This window comes from Cuculus canorus, chromosome 4 (assembly GCF_017976375.1).
Source record: "Cuculus canorus isolate bCucCan1 chromosome 4, bCucCan1.pri, whole genome shotgun sequence".
Lineage (NCBI taxonomy): Eukaryota > Metazoa > Chordata > Aves > Cuculiformes > Cuculidae > Cuculus > Cuculus canorus.
In genome coordinates this window covers 55,183,883-55,211,058 of record NC_071404.1, presented here as the reverse complement: position 1 = coordinate 55,211,058, position 27,176 = coordinate 55,183,883, and the positions used below count along the sequence as shown (strand labels likewise).

General features: G+C 39.7%; 1 protein-coding gene across 1 annotated transcript in view; it reads left to right on the top strand.

Moving 5' to 3' along the window:
- Positions 1-3,806: 3,806 nt before the first annotated feature.
- The window catches only part of DKK2 (dickkopf WNT signaling pathway inhibitor 2), a 45,411-nt gene continuing 22,041 nt past the window's right edge, over positions 3,807-27,176 (top strand). The window contains exon 1 of the mRNA XM_009564991.2: positions 3,807-4,624. Within this exon, the coding sequence (XP_009563286.1) occupies positions 4,367-4,624 (258 nt within the window). The 5' untranslated portion in view covers positions 3,807-4,366. The remainder of the gene's footprint in view (positions 4,625-27,176) is intronic.

The following is a 27,176-nucleotide window of genomic DNA, read 5'->3' as shown; positions in this document are numbered from 1 at the left end:
CTCCAAAGAGGGCACCCAAACTTAATGGGCAACTTAGTGATAAAGTCTCTTTCTGCCTTATTTTCAGTAGAGTGACAGCTTCTTCTTAGTGCACTTCATGCATTTAATAACCACTGGATTTTGTAGCTGGTTCCTCTGGTGGGTCCTCCACAGCACTCAAGCGTTTAAGAAGTTCTTGGTGTTTCTCAAAACGTAGGTTGCAGTGGAATAGTCATAAAACTGTAAAACAGAGATGCTTCTTAGAATTTGTGCCTCTATATCATCTTATCTGAGTAAATATTGGATGTAAGAGTTGCTTCAATGAGGAACATAGGAAATCCATACCTAAGTTTGGAAGTCTATATTTGATCAATTTGAAGTACACAAGGCATGGGTTAAATGGTACTTAAAAGTGAAAAAAACCAAAATACCAAATAATATCTATCTATCATGGGTTGTGGGGGGGTGGGGGGTGGGAGCTCCTCTCTAAGACAGGTTTAGTGTTCTGTCCGTCTGCTTCTGATTTTGTTGGTCTTAAGAAGTATGTTGGTCTGGCAGCAGTTGCCCTGCAGTGAAGTTGGTTGTTACTTCCTCTGGAGGGAACCATCTGTCAGGGTAACAGAGCAAAACCTGTTTCCGTTTCTTCAGAGATGCAGCAAACTGTCTTTCTTTCAGTGCAGTGAGTTACAAGATAGGTCTTGCCCTGTTGGAAAGATATTGACTTCCATTCCCACTAAATTTAAATTAACGTCTGGAAACTTAGTTGAATCCAGCTGACTGATAAACTTCATATTTAGCTGGATCCAGACTGATTTGAAAAAAAATTAGTTTGAACACCTGTTCTTAAATATCTGAAAACCTTTGAGCATTCCTCCCTAGTTTTCTTCAAATTTCTAGAGGTTATGAAGATACAGGGACTTTGTCATTAATGTAAAAGATCTTGGAATGTGCCTTGCTTTTTACATTTATTAACTTAATTAATAATTTTAGTAATATTCATAGGTATGTATGTAATTAATTTAGACAAAATTTACTTACAGTCTGGTCCTTTAGGTGCTGTATGCCTTTAATACCACATAGGTCCATTTATTTCAAGAAGAGCTGAATGATACTTACATGAGATCATCGTATTGTTCTTTTTTATTGTCATGGATTCTCTTTGTGCATCTCATCATAGAAGAGCAGTTTATTTTGTTATGTCTGTAATCCTTCCTTATTCAAAGCAATTCTGGTGGAGAATACTTCACCACTTACAAATTTCTCTTCCTTCATGTGCGAGAGAAGCACAGGTGGATATTTTTTGCATTTTTTTAAAGAGTATCTGTAATAGCCGAATACTAAAACGATAAAACATCTCACAAACCTCAGTGAAGCAAAAGACAAGTGGGTGAAGGTATTTCTTGAGTAGGATGTCACCTCATACAAGAGGTGACATCCAAAAAAGGATGTCAGGTGTGTTTCTATTGCTGTCACCAGAGTTAACAAGTCGGTTAACAGATGCAGAGGCCAGTGAAGCCATTGTAAGTTGTACAAAACATTTTGGAGAAAGGGGCTGTTTGAAGTGAGTTAACGCAGACTCCCAAATATTTTGATCAATAGTTCAGACCCGCCTTTAATTTTGTCAAATATCTCAGGGGTGAGAAAATGACGCTTTTCTTGTCCAATTTGTGTGGTAATCTTGCAAAACCTGTTGACTTCATTTTTTCACAAATTTGGTACTATCCATGTGCACGGTGGATCAGGACTAAGGCTCCATAGTGGCATATATGGAGAATACCAGGAAGAAAGATGTGAATTGTAACTTAAGCGTTGTCTTCAGCGTATTCATTCACCCAGCAAGAACACTACATATGACTAGGGCAGTCCTAATCCTGATAGAAAGAAGAAACTCAGGATTGGCTTGTCGTTAGAAATCAGGGAGCTGTTACCAGTTTGTGTTTCTCCATCTCGGCTTGATCCTATGTAAAAGGGTGGGTGGACATCAGCCATGCTGTGTTTGTGTGTGAGGCTCCCTGTGCACATCTATATGTATAACATGTATGAATGTCTAATTTTGTGTGTGTATGGTGTTACTGTGGCTTGCTGCCAACCTTCTATGAAATTATCTGTTAGAGGTTTTCCTGTGACCATAATAGTTGTTTGCCTTTTGGTTTGGGAGGGGTGAAACATCAGGAGGGCTGGATGTCCAAAGCAATCAAAAAGCATTGGCTATTATCAGTTTCTTGTGAAACTGCAGGTTGCTTTCCAATCTTTTAGAAACACTTCTTTACACGTGTCTTCAGGCATTATCAGGCCTGAAGACAGAAATGTAGTTTTAATTTATCTAGGACTGCATAAAGATGGATAAACGGAATGCTGTGAAGAAGGCAGATGTTGGCTTTTGTTTTCTGTTTGTGGTTTTTTTCCTGAACCTAATTTTCTGAAATAAAGGGCTGATAAAACTGCTGCTAGTTCAAAACCAGTAAATGTGAACTCATCTGAAGCCCAACTCAGAGAAAATGCCATGCTCTGTAGAACAGTTTAAAATCCAGTCTTGTGGGTTGATACGCCTTTTTCAGTCGTTACTTTAGAAAAACCAAACTTTCCTTGTGAGATGGGACTAAATACTCCCCCCAAAATTCTAAGGTTTTAACTGTGGAAAAAAATATAAGTTAATCTACTCTTTACAAGATGCTCTGTTTAATAAGTGCAAGCTCTAACATTGGGACACACTGCTAGCAGTCACGTGTTGATAGAGAGATAAGATTTTAAAACTCCTACCCGAGGTGGTGTGGCTCATAGAGTATTCCCATCAGATTGCTCCTATGTCTTAGGAGTGCTTCCACTCTCTGGGAACAGGAGCACTGGGGGAGAAAAGAGTGCTTCACTCCTCTGTGGTATTTCTTGCCTTAGCAAATTCCTTCTGCACATAGTTTAATAGATGAAATATCAGGTAAGCATTTATTCTTCACCCCTTCTGCTGTGTAATGATGTAACTGAAAAGGATAGATAACTTAGAGGAGGTAGACCTCAGGAGAAGGGGAAACAGGAAAGTTCTCTATACCGTTCTCAGACGAGGTAGTGTTTGTACACGAAAATGTGGGACAGCAAGAGAGCTGTTCCTCTTGCCCTCTTTTGATCCCTCCACCACGTCAAGGGGAAAGACAAAGGCTTGTAGCTGTTACGCTGTAGTGCCCCATGGTGATGTTCTCTGCACTAAATCTTTTGCAGGTAACAAGGAATAGGGAAAAGCCACTCCAGTTCAGCTGATTTTTACAGTCTGTGTCCCCGTTTATCTTCCTTTTTCTGAAACACAGTGTTCTGGTGTTGCAGCAGGAGAGTGTATTGGAATGTGGCTATAGTTAGTAGCACCTGGATGTTTCACAGCAATCGGACACGTGCTCCTGGCAAGGAGATGGAGAAGATGAACGCAAAATAAATCTGTCAGGTAGCTAGTGGCACTGTGGCACTGAGAGGCTAGTTTTGGAGGAGTGCAGTGCAGCACTAGTGGCTGGACATGCCCTTTACCCAGGCAGTGGACTTTGGAGGCTGTGTGAGGGGATGGAGGGTGCGAAAGTTTGTTGGGCACGGGGCAGGGACAACCACTGCCGGCTGCTGCGGTAGTGAGGGGGGCAACGAGAAGTCACCAGAGACCCCCGAGCGCGAGGGGCAGCAACACAGGGGTCCTGCCCCTCTGCCTGTGTCCTGGGGGGCAGCCAAAGCCTCCCCCGTCCTGCCCACAGAGCCCCTCGCCCTGCACCAGTGGGACTGGAGGAGGAGGAGACCAAGCGCTTTCACTCCCGCTGACTGCAGAGGCTGAGGCAAAAGACAGAAAAAGGAGGAGGAGAATAAATTGTAAAGAGAGGGGGAGAGAGAGGGTGAAAGAAAACTAAGCCCAGCTTTTGCCGGTGCTGCTTGGATTGGATCTGGTTTGAGTTTCCTCTCTGCTGGCTTGTGCAGCGAGAGAGGAGGAGTGGGGGGAAGTAACTCGCTCACTCTTCCTCTGAAGCTTGAGCAAATGTGCTGTTGACTGCACTGGTGGGAAGCTGCCCTGGGCGCAGTTGCCTCGTAGCTTATTGCTCTTAGTCACTAAAGACTTGCCAGGACTTCTCAAGGACCTGGAAGAAAAAGCTGTGACTTCACAGACCTGATGATAGTTACTCAGTGCCTGTAGACTTGACACGGTTTCTTCCTATTTTTTTTTTTAGTTTTTTAGTTATTTTTCTCCTCCCGTGTCTCTCAGAACAGCAGCTCCTTGAGTGTGTGGCATTGAAATCTGTTACATTGTTAACAACTTCAGGAGATATTTTTTAAAAGATTTTTTTTTCTATCTCTCTTTTGTTTTCTTTGACTTCAAAAAAAAAAAGAAAAAGAAAAAAAAAAGAAAATCCTTTTGGGGGGAGGGGAGATGATCGTGCTGATGTGGAATAAGTGCTCCTGCTGTCTCCTCTTACTAGCCGCGGTCCTGATCGTGGAGAGCTCCCAGCTAGACAGCTCCAGCTCCAAGGTGAACTCCATCAAGTCCACCCTGATGGGGGAGGCTCCAACTCAGGCAACCAACAGATCTGCAGGCATCCACCAGGGATTGATGCTTGCTAGCAGTAAGAAGGGCAAAATGCTAGAGCAGATGGGAAAACCTTCCAAGCGCTACCACCGACAAGGAGAGGTAGGACATTGATTCATTGCTCAAGTGTCTGTCTGTCTGCACGCTATATGCAAATAATTGTTAGTCCTCCCTTTACATTGTTTTCAAAGCTTTACTCTGCTTAATTATTTAATTTACTTCATTGGAGTTGTCTGGCGTAATATAGTCTCATAATTGGTGTTAAGAACTGTGCAAGTGGCAGTTGAAAGGTTTAAAACCTTTCATTTTTCTTTGTAGGATTAAAAACTGGTGGAAGAAAGAGTAATCTAAAAGAAATATATAATCTTCAGCATTTCTTTTTTTAAATCCTTCAAAAAGCTACTAGAAGAAAAGGAAGAATTTTCTTGACAATTCCCAGACACTAAATGAATTGAATTTGAATAGGTGAGGAAAAATTGGGCATGAAGCGAAAACAGTGATGAAACAAACTTGGTTTTAAAACTTACACCTAGCAAGCTGATCTCTGACATCTTTCTCCATGGTGAGAATGAAAAAGCATGCTATCCTAGTGTAATAGTTTAAGGCATATTTATTTGCTTAATATGACAGAAAATAAATTCTAGGTTTCTTATTCAGAATACACTCCAGTGGTTGTGAAAGTTTTTTTGGTTATGTCCAGTTGAGATAACCAGGGACTAACAGCCCTGAATACAAAGTTTCAGTGTAAGAAGGGAAAAAAAGATTATAGAAAATTTATGAAAAAAGATTGCTGACTTGCTTATGCAGTCTTCTTTCTCCTCTGTCCTGCTTGGAATCTCCGAAGTCTGATAGAAAATTATCTTCATTCAGCTATCTTTGTGGTAAACTGTAGAGCAGCATTTTAAGCCATCAGTACTTCCCTATCAAGTCTCAACATGGATGGTATGAATGTTGTGCATTGTGGTGTTGAAGGAGGCAAACTGTTTCAGAAAATATATATTTTATACTACTGGGTATTACTAGTACCTCAAATACAGCTGCTTTTCATAAGCAACAAACAGTGTAGCAGCAAGGCAGCTGCCAACATTCAGCACTAAAAAGGCAAAATACTTAATGCCTGAAGGGTCTATATCTTGCCTACATTTTCCATAAAGCAGCAGAGAAGCTACAAATTCAGGCAATCCACAGAATTTGCTGGTGTGGCAAATCAGCTTTCTAATAAATTAATATTATCATTTAGTTTTGTGTGCTGGCGTAATAACAGTAGGGTAGTTTTGGCTTTGCATGTGAGAAATTTGTTTTTAAAATCCTCCAAGCTTTCTTTCCCTAGCCACTCTATTGTTTTATAATTTAGCCAGAATTTGGTTGCCTCTCCTTACCTCTGAGCAAAGTTTAGTAACAGATGCTCTACTGAAGTTTCATATTACTGAAGAACTGTGTTCTTTCCTAGTGCACATTGTAATAATTACTATGTTAAATCACCTTGAGGAAATACAGGAGCATGATATGTATTCTTATATGCTCTCCTTGGGTATTCTTCTGTTTTCTGTGTATTCACAGTCAGTATGTAGGACCTTTTCTTCACTGAATGTTATCTCAGTGTCATGAGTTTTAATGCAGGTATTTGTGGGGCTGCACTGTCCAGCCCCAAACACAATTCATCATTTTTGCCTCTTGGGGAAGTCTTGCTACCTTTACCTATGAATAATATCCTTAGAACTTCAATGTGTATTCAATGCAAAGTTGAGAATGATTATATTGGAATTCGCCCAATTTCTGGAAAACAAGTTGCAGTGTTCACTGATCATATTGGCAAGATTTGCCACATACTTGCCAACCTGAATTGTTTGCCGGGGGACATTCTCACTGGTGTGAACTCACACGGTGCACTTCAAGTCAGAGACAACACTGTATAAATATCCGTACTGACAGAAGAGGTGGCAAGCATGTTAAGGTGTCCTGTTTGTAGCACAAGCAAAGACCCCTGAATTTCTGTGAATTTGGCTTCCAGGGAGCAAAGCCTGACCTCCAGCAGAAGGTTGTCATTGATGGTTTCACTCTTTCCCTGGGACTTATCCCATCCCCAGCTCCTGCACGGTCTCATGCCAATATAGTCCATGAAAATAACCCAGATTTGCTACCAATAATTGTAAATGTTTCTTTCAGTCACTTGTCTGAAGTAACACAATTAACGCAAAATTGTAGTAAAAAGAAGACACAGAAAAATAAAACCAAAAAAAAGATAGTACTTTTGTGATAATGTTTTATCTTTGGCTGCCGGTACTTCCAGTTGCAGGGTGGCTAGGCTGCTGTGGTTTTTAACAGTTGCATCACACATCTCAAACAATTCAGACATGGCATTTACATATTTTTTTTAAAGTACTCCCTTAATCAGTTAGTACATGATTTGTTTAGATTATAGGTGTTTGTGCTGAAGTTTTGCATGCCGTTTTCTAAAAGAACAGGCCTATGCTTTTCTCTCTACAACAATCTGTTGCGTGAGTGAAATTTATATTGTGTCAAAGGAGCAGCACCTTTTATATCTTGTAACATTAAAAGGTGACTTGAGTGTCTTGTTTACAACTATGAAATAGTTTTAGTGAAAACCAAGGACCTGCAGCTTAAAGAAAAGCTAATGGAATTTTGCTGTTGCAGTTGTGACATCTCTGAGATGCACATTCAACTGTCTGCAGATACACATAATGCAAATTAGAACTCTCCCCGAGACTGATGAAAGGACTATCAGGCAGCAACATATTTACTTATTCAGCTTGGTAGGACTACATGCTTTCAGAACATTTCTTACTATGTTAATGTAACATTTTCAGTTATGTTAACTCTCCAGATGAGGAGCAACTTGGGAATCATTAATCAGCAGTAAATCACAGAATCATAAGACAGTTTGGAAGGGACCATAAGGATCATCTAGTTCCAATCCCCCTGCCATGGACAGGGCCACCTTCCACTAGGTCAGGGTACCCGAGGGCCCATCCGAGCTGGACTTGAACACCACCAGGGATGGGGCATCCACAACTTCTCTGTGCAACTTGTGCCGGTGCCTCAGCACTCTCATAGTGAAGAAATTCCTCCTTATGTCTAGTCTAAATCTGCCCCTCTCCAATTTGTATCCATTGCCCCTAGTCCTATCACTACATGCCCTTGTAATAAGTCGCTCCCCACCTTTCTTGTAGTCGCCTTCAGGTACTGGAAGTCTCCTCGGAGTCTTCTCTTCTCCAGGATGAACAACCCCAACTCTCTCAGCCTGTCATTGTACAGGAGGTGCTCCAGCCCTCTGATCATCTTTGTAGTTCCCCTCTGGACCCATTCCAAAAGCTCCATATCCTTCTTCTGCTGAGGATTCCAGAACTGGACACAATACTCTAGATGAGGTCTCACAAGAGAGGAATAGAGGGGCAGAATCCCTTCCCCCCCGCCGCTGGCCACGCTTCTTTTGATGCCGCCCAGGATACAGTTGGCCTTCTGGGCTGCAAGTGCACACTGCCGGCTGATGTTGAGCTTCTCATCAATCAGCAGAGAATGAAAAGCACTGACATGTTAAATCGGTGAGATTTCACTGTCTTTGCTGTTCTTCACTGTCTCTCCCATTTTACCCTTTCTGCAAACTGTTAATGTTTTCCCAATTTCACAGAAAATTGGAAAGTGTCTACAGCATTTGCACAAGGGAAAATATGCTCAGAAGTAGGACTGTACAGTGCATGTTAGGTTAACTTTCTTTTGAGGGAGTGTGAGTACTATACACTGTCTGCGATCAATTTCCCTTCAAAACTTGATTTAGAGAAGCGGCTTCTAGGAACAGCTAGCACACCAGCATTGTAGCCTTTCTAGGAAATTTTTCTGGACATATATTTTCTCTAAATATAGACAACACAGTGATTAGAGTAACAAATTAAAAAGACCGGGGTAGCAATGACGGTGGATTAATTTTTCTGCATGTTAGATACAACTTTCACCAAGTTAGAGCAAATTCTCTCTTGTGAACGGTCTCGCTGAACTATATGAATTCAACTTGAAAGGAAAAATCCTGCACATCGTAACTGATTGGTAGGCATAGCCACTCCATAGATTTCTGTATTATGTCTCTGAAGCCTCTTTAATTCACTTCAACAGCTTTCAACTTTCCTGCCCCTCTGGGTTATAGTCCCTACTCTGCTCTGACCCTTGTTCCCTCTGTCAGTGCTGGGGTTTGCACTCCTTTACACTCAACCACTGTTAATAATCTGATAGGCTCAGACCTACCAAACTTTATTTCCAGTCGCTTCCCTTCTTTATAGGGCACTATTACCTTCTACCCTTTCTAAGCCCTGGCCACAAGCCATTCTTTCACCTTTTTTTCCTCCAGCAAGATGTGTCTCTCATTTCCTGTGATGCTGTGTAGCTGGCTAAGTTTGTGCTTCCCACTGGGACTGTCTCCCAAGCTTCCCCCATGCTCACAACAGGAGCAGCACCAACAGAGGGACGAACTGGGATGGCCAAGAGAGGGGATCAGCACAACGGTGGGGCTGAATAAGAGATAATGAGGTCTGGAAGATGGAGGGAGGAGTGAGTGAAAAGCTTGAATGAGTTTTAACAATTCAGAGGCATGATAGACCAATATCAGCTAAGGCTCTGTATTCCAAATACACTCTGTTTAATTTTTAAAAAAATGTGGGATTTTTTTTTTTTTTTTTTTTTTTTTTAAGTCTATCACAGCTTGAGCTGAAATGCTTGAGACCACAGAAGCCAAACCAAAAAGGCATTAATGCAATGGCTAAGTTGACACTGATCTCATACCTATCAGTGCATGGGCATACATGGACTTAGTTACCCTCGAGAACTTGCCAGAAAATGCTTGGATGATACTTTTTCGCAAGTAAAACAGCATGAGATGTAGTAATTGACTGCCCTGAGAATGTTACAATAAAATGTACTGAAGACACCAAAAATGTAACCACAATATCTTGCGTAGCTACTAACCAGGATGGTATAAATGATTTCTTCATGGGATTAACAATTAATTACAATACCTAGATATTACATACAGCAACAACTATTTTTTTTTAAATAAATAAAGAATTGCTAAATCTGCAGAAGTCACCAGAGAATGTATTCTTTGCTCTTGCTGTTTACTGTTAGGAATCTGGGAGACATACTGGTTTACTGGCAGCAGCCTTGCTACATAGCCGAGTGCTTTATTTCTTGATTGCAAAATTGGGATGCAGAGTTTTATCTCCTTCCTGGGTCATTCTTGGTATCCCCTTCAGTTTGTTGTTTATACGACTACACAATGTAGAGCAAAAGCTCTGATAAAGTGTCTTGATTACAACTATATCCTTTAAATTTTACAAAAATGCCTAGAAATCTTCCAGGACTCTGATGTGCTATCAGGTGTGCAAATACTTAGGAAGAGCTGGTTTCTGTCTGGCAAGTCTGTGAAAGTCTAAGGACAACACAAAAGATGATAAAGAATGGCTACATTTTGCCCTCAGAAAAATGAGTCTGATTAACTCTTTATGTTTGGTTAACTGATGCTGTGCAGATGCAAATGTAGCATAAGTTTAATTTTTATTTCAATTATACCAGCACCGGATGTATCTTGAAAGCACTCCATATCTCATGGTTTGTCCTTAGTCTTTTTACAGTTGTACTTACAAATGCTCCACCCTGGAAATTGTGTTCAGGAGGAATTTAACTCCACAAAGGAAGAGTCCCACAAAGCTCCTGTTTCTGTTTGTTCTTCAGGCAATTCTTTCCTCTTTGGGTTTTGTTTTAAAACTTTGTCCAAACAAGTTTTATGTATATATGTAAAAATGTTAATTTGGAGAACACCTTCAAAGCAGAGACCTTGCCCTCCCACTCTGGATTTCAGAAGTCCCTACCAAGCTCGTCCTACCCCCACATGCACATGCTGGTCATGGCTGGCAAGAATCAGAGTGCAGTGGGCCAGAGTTGGAGCCAGCAGCCTTGACTTGGCCCATTGTTGGTATGTGGCTTGTCAGCACGACCTGCTGCAGTGCTGAGGAGTTTTGTGTCGGTGTTGGCATTGCAGTTGTTAGGCATTTATAACAGATCTGAGGACCTGAAGTTTGTATGACGCTACAGAAACAGGGGAGAAAAACTGAAGCCACCTCTCTGCTTCTCCTGCATCAGTAGATCTCCAAGTGTGTTTAGGGTTTGAGTTGTTGGGGTTTTTTTTGTTGTTTGAGAGAGAACTGAGGATAATTCTTTGGAAAACTTTGTGTTTCAGTGTCATGTTCTAGGCTGTATTTCCGGTACCTTTAGGTTGAAATCAGCTTCTATGAGCTTCATATCCTTGGATGTGAAAGGCCCATACAAAAGTCAAGAAGATCAGAAAGTTTGTCTCTGTTTTAAAATTAAATTTGCTTGTAAAAGTCTTTATTTTCATTAGAGAACATGAATATTCATCTCTTCTTTTTTTTTTGATCAAATATAGGATGTGCACTGACATCCCTGTTGAAGGGCATATTTATTTTAATGGAAAACTTTATGAACACAAAGCAATTTTCAAATTGCAATAAAATGTGAAAACAGGTGAATTTGTGGTACTTCCAAGCTCATTGCAGAATCTTTTACTATAGAATGCCGTAAGTACATCTGTGATTTATACATTTGTGCTCACACAAACAGAACTTGAGTTATGAAAATGAATGGATATAAACACACAGTGGGAATGTGGCATTCTCTCATTTAGTAGCTATTTTGTTCTTACTAAAGGAAAGGCTGGGACAATGCTACAGAAGATAAAGGTTGAGTTGTTGTTTCTCCCCCTCCCTCAAAGCACATAAGCACAAAATTCATCCCTTTGGGACTTTCTTTAAGCTAAGCTTTGATATGATTGAATTTTCATATGCACAGTAATGAATCTTGGAGACATGCATGTTGCACATATGTACTGCAAATGGCACCGGTTTAGCATTTTTAGCAATAAATGAAGGTGGACTGTTCTGCACATGCTCGGAAATGAGGTGTTGCTTCACTCTGCAAGCCCTCTGCCTCATTCCCTGTGCATCATGTAAGTGTGAAGCTGGGTGTGCATGCTTTTAAAAGCATATTTATTGGTCCAGTGAATGAGAGGACAGGGTTCAGTTCTATACATTTTGGCAGCTTGTGTTGAGTGAAGCAGTGACTTGCTGTCAGTGAGATCTCTACCCTGCAAGTCTGAAATGGCTAAAGTGGAAATCTTTTAAAAGGACTTGCAAATAGAATATGTTTATATTGCAGCAGGAAACTTATTCTTGGAATCTCATTCTTAACTAGACAGCATCAGGGAGATTAATGCATCTGATGGGGCAAAATCTTCTTAAGTTTTCCTTCTGCACAGAGCAGAATATTTTCCACAATTGTTACTTTTGCAGTGTATTGCTACAGAAAATGGTGCACTTCTTCTTAATAGCCTGCGAAGATGCTAAAGCTGCATAATTTGCTGTAAAACAAGATCTCTGGAAGAAGAAAACTGTAAAACCACTAACATAATTGCAATATGCTAAGCTAAATAATCTTGTTGGCATTAAATTAGTTTGAGCCATTTTCAGAAGTATCAGAATGATTTAGACCGCCAAAAAAAAATGGTACTGACAGACATGATACCACCTTGTATCTAACATTTTTGCTTTTATATGACTTCACTACTTTTGGTATATTTTTTTTAACAGTAAAACTCTAGTGTTTCATGAAGTACAGCCACTGTACTCTGGATGGCCAGTGTCAAACACTCATATCAGCTCTAAAGAAGACTTAGAAATCTAAGGCCTGTGTTTTGTTGGGACTTCGGTTCCATCTTAAAAGCTGTTGCTTTCTGAATTCACAACTGAAAATAGATTTTGGGCTTCCCAATGCTGCGAGTTTTAAGGAAATATCCACCTTCCACATGCCCTTATGGCTAGATTTACAGGTGTGTTGGAGTGCTTTACCTGATTTTCTTACCGTGGGTGTGTTCATGTGGAGTATAACGCAGAGGTGGTTTGGCTTATACAGTCTCTGTTCAGGGTGAGTTTTTATGCAGCATGGGTTTAAAAGGAGAAAAATCTCTGTCCATTATAAGATAGAGCAGCAGGCAAGAGATGGTGCTAGGGAGCCTTGGGCTTGGCAGTTTATCTTAAGTGTGTCTTCAGTATGAGCTGGGTGAAAAATGGCCAAATGAAGCTTCTGTCAGTCTGAGCTGGCAGGGCTAGTACAGACTGCACAACTTGCTGTATTTATTTGTTTCTTCTGGTTTGGCTTGAAAATGAGAAAGCAGAACCTACCTCCCACCTGATCCATTGTGAACTTCTTGGGAGACTCAGGATCCTGGTGTCTATCTTAAAAAAGAGAAAAGTTTCTGTTTCTCTCTACCTTGTGGGACATTTGGTTGTGTGAGGCACAGAGATTGATCTGTGAGTCTCCTGCTTCTCTTTGGTAGGAGGAGTATGGGATGGATGCCTACTTTCTTTTCAAAACATTATCTGGCCTGTCATTCTTCAAGTGGGAGGAAAGAAGAACATGTCAAATGGCCATTTCCTCTTTTAAATTTAGGTAGGACAATGGTATTCCTCACTAAAGAAGAGTTACAAATTGTGATTAAATACTTAACACACAGCTTTCACATAGAGAAAGACCGTGTGGGGTGAGTTACATGAAGGAATAATAGTGGAAAAAGCAAAAGGGAAGAAAAGGTGGCTGCTCTCCTGTGTTTATATCAGGAAATATGATGACCATTTGGCAGGCTAGAGAAGGTGGCATGGCTGTTGTGGTATCTGATGATAAGTTCATGACCTTTAATGAGATCTTAAAGGCAGTCTGCCATCATTAGTAGTCTCTTTGCAGAGGAACTGGCTCATTAACTCCCTGAGATGATGGGAACCACCATGCAAATGTGAAGACTGTTTTATGTATTTAGTGTGGCCCAAAAGTTTTACCAGCCTTGTATGTCTTAAATTTTTATTTGTCACCTATTCATGTACTAATAATGGTGCCACATATCCAAACACATACCATCACTATGTGAACCGAACACTACAGGGTTGCCCAGCGAGACTGGAAGTTGTTCTTCCAGACCCTCTGAGTACCAGTTACTCCCAACAAAGCTAAATTTGCAATGTATATTATTGATAACCAAGTAGTTCAACCAAATCCTGTGGTGGGGAGAGAGATTGGCTGTGGGTCAGGATTGAAGAATGGAAATTCTGTGAGGACACGGAAGGACCGGGAAACCAGGAGGTTGCCATCCTCTCCTCGCAGTTCTCCAGGGTAGAGCCAAGTGTTGATACTGCTTCCTGCGTTGTCTTAGGGGGAACGATGTAAACTGCCTATCAAAAGTTAAGCTTAAAAGTCTACTTTGTATTTTAGTGGAGGGGCTAAACTGCTTAGCTGCACGAAATGTTTTTGTAATTGTTTAAATAAATACAGGGTTTTTAAAATGCTCTTCAGGAATGCTTGTAAACTTCTGTGCTTGGTTTTGTCCCTGTTACTATCTTCCAGACATCCCAGTCCTCGCCAAGGAATGGCTTTTTAACAAGAAGAATCCTCTGGAAATTACTTTCTGAGGGGGTCCTTGCCACAGCAGCTGCAACAAATTGCAACTGAACTTCAGTCTCAGTTGTTTTTTATTACTAAAAGGATAAGTGACCAAGTTAATACTTGTATTATATCTTGTGACAATTTATTAAGTATCAAAATTGTAGTCTGTGGTGTTGTCTAACCAGAAGATTAAGGTTTTCTCTGCAAGGGAAATTTCTCTCAGACTTTGTACCAGTGCTTAAACTCAAAGATGCTGGGAAAGACTTGCCGATCCCAAACTGTCCTGTGGTTAGGGCAACCTAGGGTTTTTCTTCCACTAAGACTTCAGTGCTGGGGCCGAGGCCTTGCCAGAAATGTCAGTGCAAGCAGAGCATAACCAGCATGAGGCAGTTGAAAAGAGAAGTCACGGCACCGCAGGCTAATGCATGCTGATCCCCTGCCTGCTGTGTAAACAAGTCTCCAGGGGGCATTTTCTGAGCAAGCTGTTTTTTGAGTAACAGCATAGCTTTAGCATAGCTCAGATTATGCTAATTAGGAAGGATTTTTTTGGCAAAATTTTCCAAATAAGCAATGCAGAGTTCAGGGAAGTTAAGGAAGGATGGAGCAAAACCTGGGTTGGTGCAGGCTGCTTCCTTGTATCTTTGAGCAGGGTTTGCCAGCCATGAAGGAGTCACAGGTCGGCTTGCCTTCCCCTCAAGGTCTCTGTTCCAGCCTCGGGGCCAGCAGGGAGGATAAGGAAGATTGTCACTTCATTTGTCTAGAGAAGTAACTGGAATTGGAAAGAAGAAGCATCTTTCATTATGTGGGAAATAAGAGCTTCTAAGTTTTGGTATTACAGAAGTATGTAAAGTGCTAAAGAGTGCAAAATTTTCTTAGGGTTTCAGAGGTAGAGACTTTGGCTTTCTTAGCCTATGTATTTGTCTATATGCATATGAAGACCTTGATTTCAGTGTTATCTAAACCACAGTGGTAAACAGACACAAATGATATATTAAAATGCATCATTATTATTATTCAATATGAAAGACCTTTTTATTTCTATCTTTGGATTTCACTGGACATGTAGAAGAAACAACTGGCTGGAGGACTGAAGAGGGATGGTTGTCAGGTGATTGGAAGCATTATCTTGAAAGTCAGAGTGCCATGTTTAACTTTTCCCTGGTTACTTTCCTGATTTGCCAGACTGGGAAGAACATATTAGGCCCTGTGACTGACAGATATTTCAGATGGCTTTATTAAAATAATATTTGTAAAATGTATAAAGACTTTCATGCATGGAAATTCATAAGAGGCAGAAGATGTCAATTTAAAATGCCATGTCTACTATTGGTGCACTTCAATAAACTGAGGTTGTGGAGGGTTTAAGTACCAGACAGCAAAACTAGATGCCCTCATCGGTCCTTGAGGAAGCCCATTTCTAATGAGCTTCATGGGTCAGGTTCCCTCCTTCCACTGGCACACTGTCACTGGCCTTACTGTCACTGCTGCAGGTTTGGGATTAGGATCTCGTTTGTTCATTACAGTCACAAGGATGGTACTTTTTCTTAAGCACTGTCCTTTTAAGTTATCAGTGGGGGATAGATAACAGAGGCACACATGTGCACTGCAGGTGTGAAGGGAACTCTTAAATTGTTTATGAGTGCACAAAGCCCCATGAACAAAGAAGGCAAAAAAGAATGTTGTTGTTTTAAGGAAAAATATGTTTGAAGGCCCTCTTAAATATACAGCCCAAAAGGAATAACCAATAAGGCTGCAGATTTTCTGTGTAATAGGGATTAGCACTGTGAATATCTTTAATTTGTTTGCACAGGCGTATACGACAGATGGGCCTAGCTAGCTGAGATACCATTCAAGGCTGGAGGGAGTATACACTTTCAGGTTCTGGTCTCAGTGAGCTAGCTAAAAATCCCCTCCAATAGGAACAAACAGACAAAGAGTAAGATAGCACTGTCTTAAGTCTGTTTTAAAGGTTTTAGATGAGTAGAAGCCAGTGCATGCATTGTGCAAACAGGTATAACAACAGTGTATGAGTTCCAGATCTAGGGTGCAGTTGTCACTCTTGAATTTGATGGCTGAAGTCTATTTTGCAACTAGAGGGTCAAAACAGAAGGGTCAGGGATAGGGAAAGTGAAAGAAAACCCCTTATCTTCTGTAACAGTCACGCAATGATATCTTCACTTGTTCTGGAACAGCTTTCAGGTACACTGAGAGCAATGTCTGTATTTGTGGTGACAACTCAGTACCCAAAGAAACGATGTGATTCTCTCCCCTCCAGCACTGTTTCCCTGCAGATGCACCAAAAAATATGGCCACAGACGCAATGTGATGTTGCCCAGAAATGACAGACTTTGTCTCCTTGCACTGCAAAATGTGCTGTCTCATTGCCTGTTATCCAAGAAGTGCTACATGCTTCTATGTAGAAAGCCATCTCAAAAATTAGGTCCTTTTTATAAATAGGATCAATTTCGAGGCTGTTTACACAGTCCTCTGGTCTTTTTGTATGAGTTCTGATCTCCATCTAGAGAACCTCTTATCTTAAAGCAGTGTAATTACTTTTTGTTGTAAAACTGGACAAAAAGGATGCAGAGATGTTGCAGCCAGAGCTGTAGCATTTCTTTTTAATGAGCCTTTTCCTGCCCGACCCCATGTAAAGCAGTAAGACACATCATGAGCTCTGCAGCTGGGATGGCTACCCTGGCACATATATCTGACACATGAACGTGTTGACTTTGGCCTTCTGGAAGCACTGGACCCACGCTGTTCTCCAGAGATGTGTCTAAGTCACTTCCCTGATACTGTGGATATAGTGACGATAGGGGCAAAACCTGAAGTGGAATTCACTAATTCAGATTTAGCTGATTCTGTGGAAACAGATTGCTCAACAGAGACTGACATTCAGTTTCTGGATTTGATTTCCTCTTGAAGATTTTGAAGAGCTGCTTAGTTGATGCAAGGTTTTCAGCTAAGGTGATCCATGCTACTGAAACAACATGAGCAGATAAGCCGTGAACACAGTTCATGTGCTGTCAGTAGTGTGACACGTCTGTTACTGCAGGACAGGAAGCTCAGCTGCTCCTGGTGCTGTTGGCTTCACTGGAAGTCCTTCTGCTGGTATGCTTTCACAGCTCGTAAGTAAAATTTCACACTGTTTTTACTTTTGATTTGCTTATGTCCTAAAGACCCTGCTGGCAGGAAATTAGCTTAAATGGTAACTACTAGAAGACATTTTGTGAACAGTTTCTTCTTCTAAAGTTTTTTTTTCTATAGTATATTTCACCTGAATTATTTCCACAACAAAAGAAACCTTAAACACTTTCCTGTCCTGATAACATGTATGAGGCTGAGGATTCTCTCTTCCTTCCAGCCTACCTCACAAAACACTTTAATGTTCAGCCTTAATCATATTTTTAAAGATAATATGAAGGTTAATGTTTCAAAACATCACCTTCTTACTAGGCTGATGACAAATCAAAATCAAATTTAATCATTCCTGGCAAAGTAATTTACCACTGCTCTTCAGATATTTGAATGAATGGAGCTATAGCTCAAGTACAAAAACTTTAAATAAACTGAATTGCCAAGGGATAACCTATTTCATAACTGATTAGAATAACTAATAACAAATCAGTAGATAGGAAAAAATACCAAGACTACATGGCCAGCTTTCACAATGCAGGGAGACTATAAGCAGTTTCACATAAATCTTTTAGAGACTGATGCTGTTCAACTTACTGGTAATAGAGCTTTAGTGAGGCACAGAAGTTTTTGATGAAATGTATTCAGAACAGTAACAACTTAAATCGACCCCAAAGAGTTGCAGTAAATGTCAATGTAGTGACCATTAGAGAACTAAAACTTGCAGGTAAAATTCCACTTCTACAGGTATAAAGCAATGCACGTGGCATAATGTGGTGGCAGTTGGGCACGCACAGTGATGACTTCTAAGTCAGAGTCACTTTAGCTATCAGTTAATGGTGAAGCAGCAGAAGAAAGAGACAAAAATTGAATATTAAAATAAAAAGCCAAGCAGAATATCAGGAACTGAGAACAAAACAAAAGGTAATTTTACACTAGTTCTAATTTTATGGTGCTCAGTAACTATTAAAAAGACATAGAAGCAGCCAGGATTAGGTGGAGGAGGACAACAGCAGGGAACAGAGCAGCAGAACTGCTTTGACATCGGAGAAGTTAAAGAGGACACAGTGTCCCAGTTTGGAAAATGTATGCCCATGGGGGAAAAAGAGAGTGAACTATAAAATAACAAAGAGTGAGTGGGTAACAGTCAGTCAATATTTTTCCTAGAAGAAGAGGCAAGAGCAGATAGTGTGAAATTATCAGACAGCCAGGAACTAGATTTTCATGTTGTATAGCTCATTGCCGTATGATGTTGTGAGAGTCGTATGGAACTGCTCAAATGGAGATGAGACAGACAGAGATATGTGATTGCACTGATAGGTACTAAACACAATGGTAACACATCCAGCTTCAGATATGTCTATGATGCTGTTGTTGCCTCTGTCTATGATGCTATTGTTGTCTGAACCTGGGAGAATGTATCTGGAAGGAATATTTCTGTACTTGCCTATGTTCTTTCTCGTTGAAGTATTTATACCTAGAAGGACAATGGCTTAACTGCTTTGCTGTGATATGTTATGGCAACTTTTATGCATTTATGTAGTTTATCAATAATTTATTATTTATCAACATAATAAATCAATATCAATTTATATTTTCTCAGTATCATAAATAACCCAGCGTGTTGCCTCAATTTATCAGGAAACTTAAGCATATGTTGATCATTCATAGAATCACACAATCACACAATCACAAAATTGTAGGGATTGGAAGGGACCTCTGGAGATCATCTAGTCCAAGCCCCCTCTAAAGTGGGTTCACCTACAGCAAGTTGCACAGGAACACATCCAGGCAGGTATTGAATATATACAAAGAAGGAGATTCCACAGACTCCCTGTGCAGCCTGTTCCAGCGCTCTGTTACTCTCACAGTAAAGAAGATCTTCCTCATGTTGAGGTGGAACTTTCTGTGCTCCAGTTTGTGCCCACTGCCACTTATACTGTTGCTGAGCACCACTGAGAAGAGCCTGGCCTCATCCTCTGGACATCTTAAATACCCTTATGTATTTGTAAGCACTGATAAGATCCCTTCTTAGTTTTCTCAAGGCTATAAAGACACAAGTCTCTCAGCCTATCATAAGAGAGATACTCCAGTCCCCTAATCATATTTGTGGCCCTCTCCTGGACTTTCCAGTAGCTCCTTGTCTTTTTGAACTAGGGAGCCCAGAACTGGACACAATACTCCAGGTGTGGCCTCACTAGGGCAGAGTAGAGGAAGAGTATAATGCCCCTCGACCTGCTAGCCACGCTTTTCTTAATGCATCCCAGGATACCATTGGTCTACTTGGCCACTAGGTCACATTGCTGGATCATCATCAACTTGTTGTCTACCAGAACTCCCACGTTCTTCTCTGCAGAGCTGTTTTCCAGCTGTTCAAAGTCTAACCTGTATACATGCAGGACTATATTCCACTTGAGGTGGAATATACACCTGCCTTTGTTGAACTTCATTAGGTTCCTCTCCGTCTGACTTTCCAGCCTGTCCAGGTCTTGCTGAATGGCAGCACAGCCTTCTGACGGATCAGCCACTCCTCCCAATTTTGTATCATCAGTAAACTTGCTGAGGATACACTCTTTCCTCTCATCCAGGTCATTGATGAATACATTGAACAAGATTAGGCTGAGTACAAACACCTAGGGAACACCACTGGCCGCACGCTTCCAACTGGATTGTGCACATACCCTCCGAGCTCTGTCATCCAGCCAGTTCTCAATCCATCTCATTGCCCACTCGTCTAACCCACACTTCTTAAGGTACCTAAGTGGATGCCAGCTCCCTCAACACTCGTAAGTGCATTCCATTGCGGCCTATGGATTTGTGAGTGTCTAGTTTGTCTAGACGATCCTCCTCAACCAAGGGACATTATTCCTTTCTCCAGACTTTCTCTTTCCTCCAGAGTATAGGATTCCTGATGGCCAGCCATAGCAGTAAATACTGAAGCAAAGGTGGCCATTCAGCAACTCTACCAGCTGTGCATCACGAGGGCACTCACTTCATTCAGCAGTGAGCTCACATTTTCTCCAATCTTCCTTTTGCTGCTCGTGTGCTTGAAGTCCTTTTTGCTGTCCTTGCTGTCCTTTGCCAGATTAAATTCCAAGTGGGCTTTAGCCTTCCTCAAAGAAAAGTAAATATTTTCACCAAAGGGTCAGATTTTCAAGTCATTCATCACTCAGAATGAAGGGTTTTTGTTATTTCTTCAACCTATGTTGTGCTTGTGAGTAAATTATTCCATCCCAAATTATCAGTATAGATAGGGCTGAGTATCTTCATACTTTATGGAAACTTCATATATACATCCTGCAATTTTGTTCTGAGCTTCTATGATAAATTCTGTATAACTCAGTTAATTGACTCTGAATTAGTCTTCAGAACCCACCTTCTTTTTTCTTCTCAGATCTCTCAGCCCTTCTGTACACACAGTTATATTTGAAGGCAGCATTCGCCATAGACAAGGTCAACAACTTTGACTGGACAGCAAAGTGAGTGTCTCTCGCGAGCTCATAGCAGAAGCAGTCAATACTTTTTCCTGCCTCTTGGTGAAGTGTTTACTTAGCTGATGAAAATATGCAACTTGGGAAGACAAAAGCGAGATTTTTCTCCTTTAAATATATCCTGTACATCAGTGATGCCGTTATAGAACACATTACTAGTGCAAATTATGTAACTTCTGCTGTTAGAACAACCTTGCATCTTTCTGAAATGTCTAACAGCCTTCCAAAGCTGCTACAATTTTGATGAAAACTACTGTCCCACCAGTATAGGGTTGGTTGGTTCCATCTACAAATAGATACAGACAGCTGAGGAGAAAGTGCAGCACAGGATCACAGTCAAATCCAAAAATCTCTTACTTTATCTTTCAAATGAATTTGACCAGAGATTTTAGGAAGCCTAAATAAAAGTCGTGGCTTTACAAGTGCTGAGAAGGTGGCTTTTCCTGCTTTCACCAGATCTCCCTCTGTATCAGGCAAAAGTGGGAATTTGTACTGTGTAAAATTATTATGTTCCTTTCACTGTTTCCCATAGCTGCGGTCTCCAGTTACCAGCTCTAATTTAATTAATATTGTTAGTATTGAAAAAAAATTTAGAAACTCTCCTTTGATTTACCCATGAGTGTAAGACTACTGATTTTACTCTACTGTTTGGTCTGCTTGTGTTTTTTTTATGCAAACTTTTATGGCATTTTTTTCCAAAATTTGTCATCGTATGCCGACTGAATTTCCACATTATGTGGAAATGTTTCTCTCGGAAAAAAAATTATATGATATTCTAAGGAACTCCAAACACTTTAAAGACTGTAACCTTAATCCAAACACTTACACAATGGGAGGTAGAGTATTTTTCAGGGAAGAAAAACATCAATGAAATTTATACAGAATGATGTTAAATGTCATAAAGTTTAGTAGGAAACTTACACAGGTTGAAAAAGATACTGAAAAAGATTCCCCTTAGCAGCAGGTTTTCTAAACTTGCCTTGTAAGTATTTGTTTTTAAAAGATGCATACTAACATATATTCTATTTTTGTAACACCATTTTTTGACAAAATATTGTGATTCCAGAATTCCTGGAAACATCAGAACTTACTGAGTGTTTTTCGTGCTTAAGAAAAAAAATTCAGTGGAAACTGCAAGATTTCACTGGGACTGCTCCATTTTCCCATAAAAATTCTTGGAATAAAAAGCTGTTTTTTTCTTTTTAATCCTTCAGTGAAAAAAATGTGCTGCATTCACAATTTGTACAGATTCTAGGCAGAAGAATATAACAATTTATTGCAGATAGGAAAAGTATTTGCTTTGGGAACCTGTGTTTGCTCTTGAATCGGCAGGTTATTGCTGCATTTGTTTTCCATCCTTCTCAGCTTTCACGCTCGATCATCCATCTCCTTGCAAAATTATATAGTCCAGTTTAGTAAACTCTTGAGTGTTTAGAAATCTAAGTTCCCAGGGCTCTGAATTAGGCTGGAACTCAATTCGTCTAACAGACTTTTGAAACTGGGGCTGCAATTCCCATTTCATTTAGATATTTAATGATCATTTAACCTTACCCCCTTGTCTGTACTTATATTTGCTGACTCATGGCTTTTTAGGTAGAAGTTAGACAGCCTTCAGACCAGAAGCATATGATCCCCCTCCAGCAGACAAACATTTCGCACTAAAGTTTTGAAGAGAATAAAAATCTAAATAAATAAATGCCAAGGTTGAAAAGCACCAATTCACCAACGTTGGTAAAGTAATTCTGCAGGAAAAATAAATGTTCAGCAAAGTGATCTTTCATTTGAAAATTGAATCCAGGTTTTATAAACTTAGAAGGATGAACAACGGTGTCAAATCTAGGGCGATGCAGTTTGTCCACAGTGTGTTGCCACAAGTTACTAATGTTCTGCTTATGGAGAAGTGCAATCTGAGCAAAAAAAGTACATTGTTTATCAACAAACTGTTGAAATCACTGTACCATGAAAGTCATTCATCATGTGATATATACAATTTATGTGTGTGTACCACCTCCCAGCTAGTTCAGAATTATATAATTCATGACAGATTCATCTGGCAACCCACAGTTTTTAAAATGAAGATATCTGTTCTATGAAGAAACATGGTAAAAAAATCATTACGTCCCAACAGCAACAAAAGTAGATCACAAAATGACACTTTCAGGAAAATCAAGCATTCCATTTCCTGTTTAACTTCTGTTCTAACATAGTTGTTCCTTATTTAAATTCATCATTATTGCCTTTGTATTCTCCTTTCATGAGGTAAAGTATTCATTTCTACCATGGAGCTAAGTGTAGTAGTAGTAGTAGTATGTTATTCAAGCAAGTAGTATGTTAGTCCCTACTAACAGAGCGTAGGGACTTAAAGGCCAGTTGTCCTATTAAAATGCTGTGTTATAACCTGCTGCCCCATCAAGCAGCCACACGTATTGGAAAAATCACTCTAAACAATTATCACTTGGAAAACCTCTTTCTGAATAGCACTGATTTTGTTCCACCTGTGCAAGTCCTCTGAATTACAACAAAATTTCAGCAATACAATGCTTGTAAGTTTACGGTATTTGTAAGAGCCAAATCAAAGTCTTTGTGCTCCAGCAGAGGGTGAATTTGCAGTCGACTTATCAAGTGATAAGTCAGGCTGTGGAAAAAGATTTTTAGAAAGCAACTAAAGCCTTTCTATGTTTAAAATCCTTCCAGGACTTTAGCCAAGAATATAATTTTAGGCATGATATAGTAAGGAGAATGTCTCTGGCTTTCTCACTGTAATAGCATATCCTAGTTAGGACCCGTATATTATTTTTTACATTATATCTGACATATATCTGCATATATATAGATGTATATACTATTTATGCTATGCCAATTAAACAGGAAAATTGTAATTTATTTTTTGGTTTTTTTTTTACCAGTACTCTAATGCTATTAGAACTGGTTTTGCAGTTTCTAGTACTAGGAAAAGGAAAAACATCAGAAAAGAATGTTTTCTTGAGAAGTTTTGATAAAGACAAAATCTTCAGTTCTTTTTAAGGGGAAAAAACCTTCTAGAAATTGGGCCTCTTCAAAACTAAGTTGTTCACAACTATAATTTCCATTATTTCATCTTATTCACTGCTCAAATCATAGCAAATTTCCTTTTCTCAATAGCTTTTGACTATAAGTTTAGAATTCAGAATTAAAGTAAAACTATAGTGGAACAAGTTTCTTTAGAAAAGGCATAGAGCACTTTCATGAATATTGTTTCCTAATGTTTAGCTTTAGTCAGTTCACAAACAGAATGAGGATTATTTTGTCTGTTGGAGATGGAACCTTTCCTGGGATCGGGCTGTGTACTTTTTCTGGTTCACTCATCACCAAAATTCTTTTGGTCAAGAATGCTGGTAATGCACATGCTAGAAGAGAGTACAGCTGGATCCAGATTAACAGGATTGATAAACGATGGGAAATATTTACTGTATGAAGGAAATTCAGAAACCATATGGTTCTAAATGGATCTGATGGGACTATTTAACATAATCCCTTACTTCAGCAACCTGATTACAGGTGCAAAGACTAAGAGATTTTTTTAGTGCAAATACTTGTGTTTGTTAAAAAAAAAAAAACAACTGTGACAACAGTTACGGTTTTAATCTTGGAAAAACATTGTTGTTAGTATGATGCCAACGAGGAAAACTAATATTTGAATATTTGCCATTCCATTTTCCCTAATAGGTTTGTCTTGCCATCCCTCCCAGTTTTGTGAGCTGGACTTGTCTTCCTTCTGTAAGATGGAGTTCCTTCCATAATGTATTCAGAGCAATGGGCAGCTTAAAATTTTCTTTTGTTGTAGCCCCAGGGCTTCAAGTGGAGAGGATCTTAGATAGGACTCGCTGGAGAACAGGTTATTCTCTGTGCATTAAGGCTTTGAGAAAAACCAGAAGCAGTCAAAGAGCTTCCTGAGCAGTGTTGAATCAGAATATGATTTGTATAGAATTGCATCTTATTACACTGCCTGCTGTTTTAGAAGAAAGCTAACACAGCTGAGACTGAAGATGGCTGAAATATGTAAGTTCTGCCCCAAAGCTTGTTGAAGTTAGTCTAGTGTCAAGTGATTTGAATTTGCAGAGACCAAGTTGACTAAGATCTCCCAAAAGAAATAACTACGGTAATAAGAAATGTAACATTGCTCTTGTACAGGCTATGGAAGAAATCTGGAATGGGAAGTAGAATCTACCAACTTGGTGCAACTTGACATACTTCTGGGAAAACAGTTGCCAGTTTCCACCAACAGAAAATCTGGCCCAGCAAATAAATTTATCTTCTTCTAATTCCTATCATTCTTGAATTGTAATATCACAAAACAAACCTGCATTAACTATTTCCTCATGTAAGCATGTACCTCAACAAATCTGACACAGAACTGTAATTAGGGATATAAACCAATATTCAATGTTTGTTCTTTTGAAAATTGTATCTCAGACAAACTTGCCGTGCAGATACAAGTTGTCTTTGAACTATTCCTCAGCTTTGGAGCCAAATTTTAAAATACATCTATAATGCTTGTTTGCTTGCATAGGTCTGTTAGCTTCTGTTGTTTTGGTGTCATGTTAGTCACAAGTACACACTGAGAAACACAGTTTTTGCTTATAGAGAATTACTTCTAAATTTCTTCCAGCTTGTAAAGGTAAGAGCAGGGTGGTAGAACAAAGAAATATCCATTTGAAATATGATGTTGTGACTCACAACATCTTATTTGTGACTTCTTTGTGTGCTGTGACCTCAGCAGATTTTCAAACTGCATCAAGGAAATATATATCAACGCTGTTATTTTTCTGTGGTGCTGAGAAAAGAATAATTAAGTGTAATGAAACAGCTTTAAAATTTTCTTTTAGGAGAATTTAAATCCCATATTTTCCAATAACGTGAATGTGGCTAATTCGAAAGGTAAACCAGAAAGGTTTATAGTACATATGGTACCCATTTGAAATTTTTAAATGTCTAATTTCTGCTGTGGAAATGGAGGCCAGCTTGTGTTATTTATTGTGGGATGCAAAAGGAAATCATGACCCTTTGCAGGGACACATTAGAATCCCTGTGCCATTCAGCCAGTTTTCTCCTGTCACACTTACTTAAATTTTCAAAAAGTTACTTTAATGTATTGAGTGTGCTCTTTATCATACTAGTTCCTGAGCACTTATGACAGCTTTCAGAGATTGCTGGTGGCTCCCAGTAGATTGTAATTCTAGAAACAGGAGCCTGATGCTAAGCATCAGCACCTGTTCTCCATTATTTTTCTTCAGAAGAAAACAATGCGAGGATAAGATTACATACTAATGGAACCCATTTTCACTAAATAGGTACATTTGGTCACATGTAATTTGGTGGCCCATAAAAGAAAAAAAGAAAATAGTAAGCTCTTTTCAAAAGGGTAAAACAAATAAAACTTAAATGAAGAGTTTCCTAACTACGTTGAATAAACCCAAATCTTACATGGCAGGTATACCAATATGCAGTATGTAAGTACATACAGATCCCTTGTTGGAATGGCTGTGTTTTCAATTTGATTTGTTGACATATCCTAAAAGACTCTGGACCTCATTCAGCTCTTTGTAAATCCACTACAGAGCTAGATTTGAACCCTTCTGGCATTTACACTGGAATTCCTATTCCTGCTTTGCTTAGAACAATGCAGCTCTTGTCTGTAACCGAGATTCCGCTGCTGCATCTCAGTAGAAAAAAAACCCCAAAACATTGTTATAACAGTTCTTGCAAATTATGTAGTTGTTTGTAATATTCAGTTATCATTTGCCATATGCCAGCATGGTCCCATGTTGCATCTCTGCTATACATTCATGTGACATATCTCTATACAAGTGAAAGTATTTAAAAAAATAAATCAACATGCACCTCTGTATAGCTTTTACCACATGCGTAGGGTATACGTAGGTGGTACAATTTTCAAGCATGAAAGCATACATATGTCTCCTATTCCTGGAATCCTGAACACAGTAGAATTCATACAGAACAGGGATAGCCTGGCTCATGGTAGCCACTAGTCGTATTTATGGACTCAGACCATTCTCTCAGTGGTACCTAAACATGCTGCTTAGTACTTTTTGTTGTGGTTTTTCCTTTTGCCAGTATGTTATTGCCAAGGGTGTTATAAAAAAGCACATTATATTTAAAAAAAAAAGAAAAGAATAAGGTTTTTCTTGCTTGTGCTGTGTGGTGATTCTCCTGTGAGAGTCCACATTGGACTATTGGTAGATCTTTCAGTAGCACTGCTTTTTGCAGAGTTTTTGGTAAAAAGCGTTGGGATTTTCTGAAACAACATTTGTCTTCTGAAGTGTTTTATTTCCTGAGTTCTGAAAGCACAATTCGGCAGTTAATCGAAAGGCAGCAGATGAAGGTTCACTGTACTTTACCTATGGCTTTGCACTTTTGGGGGAATAAGGTGTTATTAGCAGTGTTCGCTTGTGCCTGCTTGGTAGGTGCCACCTAGTAGTGCAAGCCCTGAGCCTGTAGCCTTGCACTCTGGCATC